At 28.4% G+C, this 12,117-nt stretch overlaps 1 protein-coding gene across 1 annotated transcript in view; it reads right to left on the reverse strand.

Moving 5' to 3' along the window:
- Positions 1-6,109: 6,109 nt before the first annotated feature.
- Positions 6,110-12,117, reverse strand: part of LOC107443837 (uncharacterized) — a 126,529-nt gene continuing 120,521 nt past the window's right edge. Inside the window, exon 22 of the mRNA XM_071179091.1 lies at positions 6,110-9,064. Within this exon, the coding sequence (XP_071035192.1) occupies positions 8,763-9,064 (302 nt within the window). The 3' untranslated portion in view covers positions 6,110-8,762. The remainder of the gene's footprint in view (positions 9,065-12,117) is intronic.

The following is a 12,117-nucleotide window of genomic DNA, read 5'->3' on the forward strand; positions in this document are numbered from 1 at the left end:
AATTTTTTTTTTGTTACAGCCATACTTTGTAGAACATATATATACATCCTAAGAGAAGGAAAAAATACAAATAAGAAGTAGATACTTTTGATTGTACGTACGCAATTTACTTATTTTTCTTTTTAAGTACATATTTTTACTTGATTCTTTTTTACTTGTTTTTTTTCTCGTTATGATTGCATGGAATCTAATGCGTTACTTACAACAAAAATTCATATTAAATATGTAACTTATTTTAATGTTTAAAATTTTTTCGGTTCTTTATAACAACATCGGTTTTTTTAAAGAAAAAATTAGACTTTTGAAATATTACGAAAGAAAATATCCAGCTGTCTTAGTATACTAAAAATACATTTGATTTCATGGTACGCAGCAAAAACATGTATATCATTTCTGTCTGTGTTTGAATTTTTAAAAGTAGCCAAGAGCATATTCTTTCACTGCTTTTTAAAAATCGTAACAAATGACGATCTACTATGACGTCATCACAATACTTTTTATTAAAGTTTAATTCTTTCTACACACAGAAGAAACCTCTATCTGCACTAGAAAGAAGTGTTTCGTTCATGCTACGTACACTGTACATTATTGTGTACAATTTTGATACAATACGTTTTATTTTTAAGTGTCTGTGACACATTTTACCTTAACTTCTGCTTATTTTTTCATATTTTGACCACGATCATCGATCTAAAGTTCAGAGATTTAACGAAGTGAAATATTTTAAGAAACTACTTGTTGAAATCATTTATAAAATGAGGTAAATAATATCATAATAAATTTTTAAAAACTATTACTGTTCACCTTAAATTAAAATAGTGATTTTTTTTAAAAAAAATACAGAAATGATTGAAAGAAAAATATTGAAACGTATAGGTTACGTTTTGAGCATGCCTCTCACAAGAATACCATCAGTAGCCATAACATGGGCACGAGAAGGAAAAAGAAAAAGAGGCAGATCCATGTAGACATAAAAAAAAAAACAAGAAGATAAACGAAAGCAGGTGGCAAGGATGAGCTGGGCCGAGGTGAACTTCTGAGCTGCTGATCAAGTGAAAAAAGTTAAGGGCTTCATTTGCCTCAGAGTTAGAAGAAGGTTAGGTAAGTAATGATCTTACTGCCAAAATTATCTTTGAAACATTATTTGTTTTAATATGAATAAGATATGATAAAAATGTTTTTTAAAACTCTGAGGTAAAATAAAGACACTAAAAAAACTATTTTTAATAGATTTTGTAAACGAAATTGTGCGAAAAAATTACTACACCAAAGAAATAAAAATAAGGATATGTAGGATAAAAAAAGTAATTTCGAAGCAAATATTTTGGGTAATGCTGATAAGAAAATATGATAAGGTTGATAAAATATTGGGATAAGAGGAATATGGTGATAAAGTAACAGAAGTGTAGTATTAAAAAAACCGACATATACAAAAATATAAGATAGGATATAAGGAAAATGCAGGCATTTTTTTATTAATTGCAAAATGGGTAAAGTTGAATAAATAATTAAAACTTACATGATTATGACTTTTGATGAACCTAGCAAATATCAAACAATTTAATACATGCTCGCAAAATTATTTTGACATTTCGCCAGAATAAAAAAAATACTTCTTATTAGTTTTTATATTCATTATTTTTATCTTAAAAACTTGTAAAGAAGGCAAAAATTTAAAAAGCTTAAAGAAATGACAAAAGGATTGGTGTACGCCGTAGAAAATGGCTTAAAACGTTGGCGAATTTCATCCTCTTCGTAATCTTAGAAACAGAAGAGAAAAAATGCAAAAAAGAAGGAGGGGAAAAGATAGGAGGTTTGCGATTTGCTCGCGGACCTAGATAATTATTAGAGAGCTTTGTCTCTTTAAAAGATTGAAACTAGTCTCGCTCGACAGTAATAAGGGCAAAATTTAGAAGTAAAAAAAAGAAAAGAAGAAGAATGAGAAATGAACTAGAAATTTTTCAACTTTTGCATTAACGAGGAAAGAGTCGAAATAAAAATAAAATAAAAAAATAAAAATTGCAGACTATCATAAAAAAATAGTCTTAAGAATGAACTACTAGAAAATTCAAATAAAAAGGCTTTGATTTTAAAGAAATTTTTCTTTTCACTTTTATTTTATTCTGGCTTCATTTTTGTTCGATTCTTTTGGCATTTTAATGATCTTAGACGTGAAATACGAAGTTCAGAAGAGACAAATGACATATCTTAAGTATAATGTATGTGACAAATAATGCAGTTTGAGGAAATTTTGGTTGAAAAGCCTCGAGGCTGATATTTTGAAAAAAGTTAGGGTAAAATTGGTTTTCTTTGAAATTTTAAAACAAAATTACTTTATCTAACTTATTTTTAAATCAATGCAGATTTTTGTAAGTGGCTCAATAAATCTGTTTCGAAGTCATTTTATTATTTAAATTAAATATTAAATAAATTTATTATTATCTAGTAATGAATTACTACATTTTAGTTGTATATAAAATTTGAATTTCAGGAGAAATAAATCACATGTCTTAAGTAAAACATGTGTGGCATGCAATGAAGTTTGATGAAATTTTGATTGAAAAGCCTCTAGGCTGATTTTTTAAAAAGTTAGTGAAAAATAGGTTTTCTGTGAAATGTTAAAAGAAATTACTTTCTCATACTTACTTTTGTGTCCATGCAAATTGTTGAAAGGGGCTTAATAAATATTTTTTCATTTATTTCAGTAGTTAAATAAAGTATTTAATGAATTCAAAGTTTAAATACCCTAATATACGAATGAATCATATAAAATACGAAGTTTGGGAAAGACAAATGACGTATCTGAATTATAATGTATGAGACTTATACAGTTAAAAAAAAATATCTCAGTTGAAAACCTGAAGACTGATATATTTTAACAGTTAAGGTATAAGTTATTTCTTTGAAACATTAGAACAAAATTACTTTAAATCAATTTTTAGTTTATGCAAGTTTTCGAAAGTGTATCTATAAATCTTTTTCGCATTTGGTTTATTCCATGCACGTTTTCGTAAGAGTAACAATAAATCTGTTTCGCATTTGGACTAATTCCATTCTAGTTTTTGTAAGTGTATCAATGAATTTGATTCACATTTGGACTATTTCCATTCAAGATTTTGTAAATCTATCCATAAATCTGTTTCGAATTTGGACTAATTCCGTACAAATTTTTGTAAGTGCATCAATAAATCTGATTCGCTTTTGGACTAATTCCATGCAAGTTTTCGTAAGTGTGTCAATAAATCGGTTTCGTATTTGGTTTAATTCCATGCAAGTTTTTGTAATATATCTCATATGTACTTTAAGTATTGAACAAATTCTAAGTTACACTACCATAATTTGTTAATAAATTACTACATTTGAGTGATCTTAGACATGAATAATTGAGTAAAGAGAGATAAATACGTATTATATGTGTCAAATAATGCAGTTTGAGGAAATTTTGACTGAAAAGCCTCGAAACTGAGGCTTTAAAAAACGTTAGAGAAAAATTGGTTTTCCTTGAATTTTTATAACAAACAAAATTACTTTATCTAATTTACTTTTAAGTCCAATAAAATTTAAATGATTTAATAAATCTATTTTGACATTTGAAAAGTTAATATATAAAGCCATTATTTAAGTCATTATTAAAAAAGTAAAAAACTTATAAACGAATTCTAAGTTGTATTATTATACTGTACTAATGAATTACTAAAGTTTAATGATCTTAGTCGTTGAATACATAATTTTAAAAGAAAAATAGAATATCTAAAGTGTAATGAATATGAAAAAAAAAATGCAGTTTGAAAAAGTTTTGATTAAAAAATCTTACAGCTGATTTTTATAAAAATAAGTTTTGAAAAATTTCATTTTCTTAAATACACTTTTAATTATTTTTTTTTTACTTTTAAATTTATTTAAATTTTTGGAAGTACCAGAGAAAAAATATTTTGCAATTATTTTGATATGATCTTAAAATAACCAATACAATATTGAAGTGTTATATTAATATTCTTATCCATTAAAGTATTCAAATATCATGCAGCTTTAATAACATGTTCAAGTGAACATCTATTTTGTTTAAACTGAACCATTTTATCGTGTAATAAGGTTTAAGTAGCACTTAGGAGACAAAAGTTACTGGAAGGCAATAATTGGCAAACATACAAATTGTAGTAGTATCATTGTATTGCGTATGAAATTTATATATGAGTAGTGCACAGTTTAGGATTTTTATTTGTATTAAAGTTCATCTGTGAATGTTTCTGAGGTAGTTATGACCGTAAGACGAGAATTAACAAATACTTAACGTGTAATGGTAATTGGAGCTAGACAAATTGGAGACTCCATTTTTGAAATTTTGAAGGTTTCAACATTCCTAGATGTACAATGTGAAGAGTGTGTCGAGAATATCTAATTTCATTAATAACCTTCCACCATAAACAATGCAGTGGACGACCGCATGCACATAATGACCAAGACCACCGACGTGCGCGTATAACTGTGAGCGTTGACAGACAGGTAACATCGCGTGACATAACCTCAAGCATCAATGGGGGACGTGAAATTTACGCATCCATCTGGACAGTGCGGCGAAATTTGGCTCTAATGGGACATGACAGCAGAATACGAACTCGAGTGCCTTTACTAATAGCACGATATCACATCCAGTGCCTCTCTTGAACACGTGACTATACTGTTTGGACTCTAGACAACTGGAAAACTGTATCTTGATTGGATGAGTCACGATTTCAGTTGGTCAGAACTGATGGGAGGGTAGGGCTGACCCCTTGAAGCCCTGGATCCAAGTTGTCAACAAGGCAGTGTACAATATGGTGATCGCTTTATAATGGTTTGGGCTGCTTTTTCATGGCATGTACTAGGTCTCCTGATCTTTTGTCCGATCACTGGTTATATTTAGCTACTTGGAGTACATAGGCAGCCATTCATGGACTTCATGCACCCAAACAACGATGGAATTCTTATGGATTACAATGCTCCATGTCTGTTGGCCTTAATTGTTCACGACTAGTTTGAAGAACGTTCTGAACAATTCCAATGAACGATTTGTTCCACTAGATCACCCGACATGAATCCCATCCAACAAATTTGGGATGTAATCAAGAGGTCAGTTTGTGCACAAAATCCTGCACTCGAAAACACTTTATAATGGATATCCATTAAAGCTGAATGACTGCATATTCCTTCAAGTAATTTCCAACTACATATTGAGTACATGTCACATCGAGTTGCTGCACTTCGTAGAGCTAGAGGAGGTCCGCGTGATTTTAAGATTAATCCCATGATTTTTGTCACATCAGTGCAGTTCAATTCCGCATCATATTAAAGCTCCACCAATATTAAACGATAATGTAATGCCACTAGCTTTAAAATTTCTGAGAAGTAACACAAATAAAATATTAAATGAATTACAAATTCCATAAAATATTAATAAATTAAAACACTTTCGTAAAATTTTAAAAATTGAAACAAAATCATCATAACTTTTCATTTACATTTATATCCATATTCTGAATTTAAATTATGTTTTCTAAAAATATTTTGTATGTTTTTCCGAATTAATTTAATTTCTTCATCATTTCTAAATATTTTTCATTACATTACATACCTAGAATAATATCACCTTCTTATAAAAAGAACACTTTTAATCTTTTTATCGTTAAACTTTTAAATGATGATTTAAGTAAATAATTTTGAATGTTATTTAGAAGGCATTTATGAATGATATTCAAAACTACACTTTATTTATTGCGCATTAACGGCAATTAATTTGGTCTTTATTTGATGTATATCATGCATATAGCTGTCACCAACACTAGGAATATTTTTAAAGTAGCTAAAATTATTCGCTATAAATGTCAAAAAGCTAATATGAAATGCTACTTTTTTAATAAACATTGATCACTTTTCATATACAAAATCTTCTTCTTTTCAGTAGATATTCAGATTTCAATGCTTTCATTAGAGTAGAAATACCATTAAATTTCTTTATACATTCTTTAAAACTTTAGATTGCCACCCGAAATCTTTTAAACGATCATAAGAAATACAAATTATGGGAATTGTCATAGTTTTTTTAAAGTAATCAGAAACAAATTTCTAAAGAGTAACATTTTATTGTGACGTATTTAACTATATTAATTTACATATTCATTAATAGAAAATATTTAAAATATATCAATAAAATTATGATACAGGTAATGTTTTGAAAGGCAAATAGGTGTAGTTCAACAAAACAGAGCCAAAGATATGCAATTAGCAATTTTACCCAGACATCGACAAAACACCGCAATAAAAGAGAAGCAAAATATGTAACAACGAAATATTTTTTTATATATACAATAAACATAAACTCAACATGCAGAGTACCAATCAAAATTCATTAGACTGAGAACCTCAAACCACATAACTGAGTCCAATTTTATGGAAATTTTGAAATTATTTTTTTTTGATAAATTAAATTAAGCCTTTTGAAGAGAATATTTGATTTTTGTACACAGTGGTGACGAAATTGAACTAGTATTTCTTCAACAGAGGCATACACAGTCATAAAAGTGACATAGCAAAACTTTCTGTAAGTATGAAAAGATGTTTTGGATGTTTGGAAAAGAAGTTGATTTTACAAATGGATGTCAGAGACGGTTTTCAGTAAAGGGTTCATAGATCAAATTTTGTAGTTATTTTTAAAATCGAAAAAAAAGTACAAGAAGGAACTTTTAGATGCTTTTCATATATAAAACTTAACAGTTAAAAGTCATTGAGGATTAAAAAGAGAAAAATCTGAAAGTACTAAAAAAACGATTATTCTTTAAAACAATTTTCATTAATGCAAAGCTTTACTAACTTTACTAACTAAAGAAAGCTTGGAGTGGTAACCTTATTAATAAATATTTGAAAAGAAATGAGTCTAAATATTTTGCTAGTTAATTGAATCACATTATATGAAATGAAATAGGCTGAACGCAGTGGAAAAAAGCTTTTTTCGCTATCCTATAAAATCCCATTGGACTTACAGCATTATCCATTTTTAATTATCAATTACATTGTTTTAGAACAACTTTGACTTTAGTACACATCGTAGAGTATGCCGCAGGCTGATCCCATTAATTAGCTCTTTGGAAACAGCTGCCACCGTTCTTCAATTCGCAAAGCTAGTTAGAAAACTATCCAGCATTTTTCAATGAGCCTAACTTATTACAGTTAAACAACATACCGTTAGGGTCTTTAAAATACATCTGTAATTTATCAATTAGCTAGATTTATTTTATGCGATTTGCAATCAATCCAGCTTGCGGGATGGCTTAATGCAAATAGCCTAATAAAAGGCTTGTTTCAATTTGCCTAGATAAATTCAGTCTGATTGATTAATTTTTTGCATATTTTCCAGTTAACCTAAAGGTATGTATGATGCAATGAGCCCAAAAATAGCAGGCTGATTGGCAAAAGCAGAAAACTTTTCTAATTAGCCTTGTGCATTGCAAAATGGGGTGAAATCTGTAAAAAGTAGGATTTTTCAATTAGCCTACAGCATGTACATATGGGTGAAAAACGTAATACGATGAACATAATACATGTTTGATCAGTATTTCTAAATAGCGACATCACAAAATTAATACATTTTTTAAAAAAAATAAATTTTAAGCAAAAACTCATTTAACTAAACTTTTGCTATATGAAATTGATGATGCCTTTCTACATAATGCAATTTTTAAGTTTTAAAGTTGAAAACCATTGAAAGCAATCTTATTGCGTCTATAATCTAGTTACATAATATATATTCAGTCCATACATTTGCGATTATGAATATTTTCTTTCTGAAGTCAGCCTTTCACCAGGTGGGAACTTAAAAACAACGTGATAGGCCATACGTATTTCTAAAATACGCTAGTATGAGGTGACAATTTCTAAGAGTATAAATATATAAATAATACTGAAATTGACTTTAGGCTATAAACCTAATTACTATGTTAATTACTATTAATTTAAACTCTTTCTTCTTAAAAATAAAAGAAAATATATTCCTAAAAGCAATATATAATGACCAAAGATTTACTGAAATGATTTGAAAATGAAATAAATAAAACTGTCGTTATACCAACTTGGCCGTTGAAATTTGCAATATTCTAATGCAAAAAGCAATATGTTAGTAACGGAAATCAGGTATAAATATGTATTGTATAGTTGCAATCAGAAGAAATGTGTTTCTGTAAACAGAGCAAATACTCAACATTTATATAACACAGATAGATAGATATTAATTACGCACATCTGCTAGAAGCTTAATCGTGAGAATTTATGCTATTCACTTCTTCTCCCATGTAAGTATCTACACATCATTAAAATAAACATTATTTCTCCCCCTCTTATATGAGTTATAGTTTTCAATGAAATTACAATTTCTTCACACAGATGCAAGAATTCGAATAAAAAAATATCGAAAATAGTTTTCATAAAGTTTGAAAACAAACCTAAATAAAGAGTGGAAATCTTAATACATTTTAAAATGCCAAAAAAGCACCAGTTATATTTTTTATAATGATTCACAACTTATTTATTTATAGAAGGTGCTTTAAAACCGACTTCAAAGTAATAATGAGTTTTTATGTCCTAAGCATGAACATGTTGGTACACGTTTCAAACAAAAACAATCGTTTCAGGCATGCATGAATTTAGTCGATCATCTGCCATGTTTATGAAATTTGGCATCACCCATCTGATTGACTAAATTCATTCAAAAAAATGTTCAATCACAGGTTTCTTTATGGTGGTGATTCATAAGATCCATACACATTTCTAAATGATACATCAGGTTTGGCGTAAAATAGCTCCTCTTGGCGACCCACTGAGGATCTTCTTGCTGCAGTTGATGGTGGAAGTTGTCTGGGCATGTTTAAACTCTTTTGTAGAATTTTCTTTCTCTTACTTTTTCTATGCCATTTGTAACAACAGAAAGCACCTACTAATCCAAACACGTGAGCCAGAGATAAAGTTACTGCTGTTGCTGCAATCGTAGCAACCGAAGTGCATATAAGTCCTATTGTTTCTACATCATCTGGGGTAGCTGAAAAGATAAAACGATAAGTATAATTAAGTTTCATAAATATTTTAACTTTTCTCAATTTCAGTTTTAAATTTACTCCAACAATTAAATATGCTCGTAAGTAACCGTGTGCATAAGCATTACTCTAGAAATAGTTAAAGACTTGTATAATCCTAGGAAAATTATTAATTAGAGTTCTTGTTTCAAATGTCATTTCCCTATTATTTGAAAAATCATAAAAAGGAAACAAAATTTTAACTTGTTAATAAACGATAATGTTACCTCTTATGAAAATGAAATTATATATTTTTAAATCTTAAAGTAACATGGATATTATTTAATATATATTTCGTTTTATTTATATATATTTCTATTTTTCAATATTTAAAATTATAGCTTTAAATATATGAATTGACAATAGAAAGTAATGATTACCTTAACAGTTCGTGTCATTACATTCAAACTCTAGACGTTTTAATTAAATGCTGAAAGATGGTTATTATAATTTTACTCACCGACTGTTAGCTATCATATTTTTTCAACTTACTTCCAGTTTGAAAATGCTCTTACCAAATAAATCAATGTTGTATAGTTAAATAACAAAAATAAGATGTTTTGCGAGAAATCACATTTTTCCCGAGCTTTAAACGAAATTTGGAATACGAGTTAATTAGATTATTTGTAAAAATTTCTAAATAATTTGATTGTTTCCGTTATTTCAATCCAACTGGGGACAAACCTCAAATCCAATATCCTGATTTAAACCTAGTTTTATAAGACGCTATCTACATAATAATGTGCAAATTTTTCAATTAAACATAATAATGTAAACACAATAATGCGAAAAATTTTCAATTTAAAAATCAAAACTAAATTTAAAGACAAAATACGTTTTCTTACTATTTTTCACACACACAATTTAAAGAAAAATACATTCTTATTTCAAATATAGTTAATAACAAATTCAATTAATCAGGGAAAATTAAGACCACGTTATAATTCACCAACATTAAATGCATAAATAATATTTATATATAATAATGATATATAATAATAGTATATAATACTAATATATAATAATGATATATAAATTGCGTAATATTATTATATATAAATATTCAATAATTTTTTAATTGCAAAATCGCAGCGAAATTTTAGAAAAACACTATTTCTTTCGAATTTTTCCCACATAACATTTAAATAAAAATACATTATTCTTTCAAATATGATGTGTAACAAACTCAACTAATCAAGGGAAATTAAAGTAGCGTTATAATTTACTAACATTAAATGAATAAATAATATTTAGACATAACAATAATAAATAAATAATGCAATATTATTATATATAAATATCAGAGCTTCAGCTATGCATTCGCCACCTCGTCAAATGCTATAAAATCATAAATTCGGTGAAACAAATTGCGTTTTGGCGAAAATATTGGCGAGTGATTTTTCCCACCAACAGGAAAATATACAATTTCCACAATCCTGAAAATTACGTCAATATTATTTTTCTTCCGTACACATCTCGTATAGTTTGTTAAATTACTGTAATTTCTACTCGCATAACTAATTAGAATTATATTAGGTACAGCAGCAGAAGATATTATGCAAGTACAAAACCCCCGAAAAAGTGCAAGCATAAAAACCCCATAATTAGCACGTTCCATGCCGGATTTTGCGATATCACGTGACGAAACTCTTCCCTGCAGTTTTTGTCAATAATGCTGTTTAGTGTAAGCTAGATACATATTATAATCCAACTATTTTTGCAGAAAATATGTTTCCTCTTGAGAATTACATATAAATTATTGAAATAAGCTTAGTGTAAAATTTAAAAACTGAAATGGTTGATGAAAACAAGAAAAATTTACTTTGATTTTATAGACAAAGCTCCCGACAAAATTTTAAAATAGAAATTAAAAATTAATAGTTTTTCTCTCAGTTATATTTCGAAAAATATCCATCAATTCATTCTCCGAAAAATTTTAAATTATTAAATAATAACAAAATAAATTAATTATGAAAAAGTAAACACTGACATTTTATCGTAAAACAATTCCACTAATCTAATTTTTAGAAACTTCACCCACCTTTACGTGCCATTCAATAACAAGCCTTAAACGAAATTTCAAAAACGAGTCAAATTAGATAACTTGTAAAAATTTCCAAAATAATTAGATTGTTTCCGATGCCCAAACTCCTCTAGGGGAAAACCTCAAATCCAATATCATGGATTAAACCTAACTTAATAAGACACACAACTTCATCTATCCAACAACATAATCTAGCTAGCAGCCTAAATTTGATTGCAGACGAGAAAGCATGAGAATAAAAATGAAGAAAACGGTACTTTAGCACGTACAACCCCCGAATTCTTAACTACTCCACACACGAAATTTAATGCGGTATATTAAATTTTAAAGTCAACTGTTGGAGAACCGCCCTCCGTCGAACCATTTCATAAATAAAGAACTCCCTCCCCCTTATATCTTCATGGTTACGATCAGTCTAAGTAAAAGAGGACATGCAAGGGCTTAATGACGAGGCTCTTCTTAAAAGTTAAAGTCATTTAAAGAAGTCTGTCTCACCCCTAAACTTTAATTATCCAGACATAAACTAAGCTAATTAAGGCACTTTTCTGTCAAGGCCTTAGTCTTTCTGTTATTATGTGACTCTTTACCGAGCCTACAATGGTGTAATCAATACACTAGAGCTGGTTTTTGTCGTATCATCTTGTGTGACTTTGATGCAATATTGGAAATAATGACATGAATGAAACGGAAATGTGGTTTAGAAATGCATATTTTATGGATGCAACATTTTTTTCATTCATTATTGAGATGGGATTGATTCTTTCATTTGTTTGATATGGATCAATTTTACCCTTTGAAGCATAAGTTTAGTAAACATATTTAATTTAGCTACATATAAATAGAAAATATTTTATTTAACATTTTAATAATTCAAGGTTATGAAATACCGGTGTCTTTTTCTGCTTTAAATGTAAAATCTTTCGAACATGGCTCACTTCCAAACCAGAGTTTTACAATATATATATATATATATAT

The sequence above is a fragment of the Parasteatoda tepidariorum genome, chromosome 3 (genome assembly GCF_043381705.1).
Source record: "Parasteatoda tepidariorum isolate YZ-2023 chromosome 3, CAS_Ptep_4.0, whole genome shotgun sequence".
Lineage (NCBI taxonomy): Eukaryota > Metazoa > Arthropoda > Arachnida > Araneae > Theridiidae > Parasteatoda > Parasteatoda tepidariorum.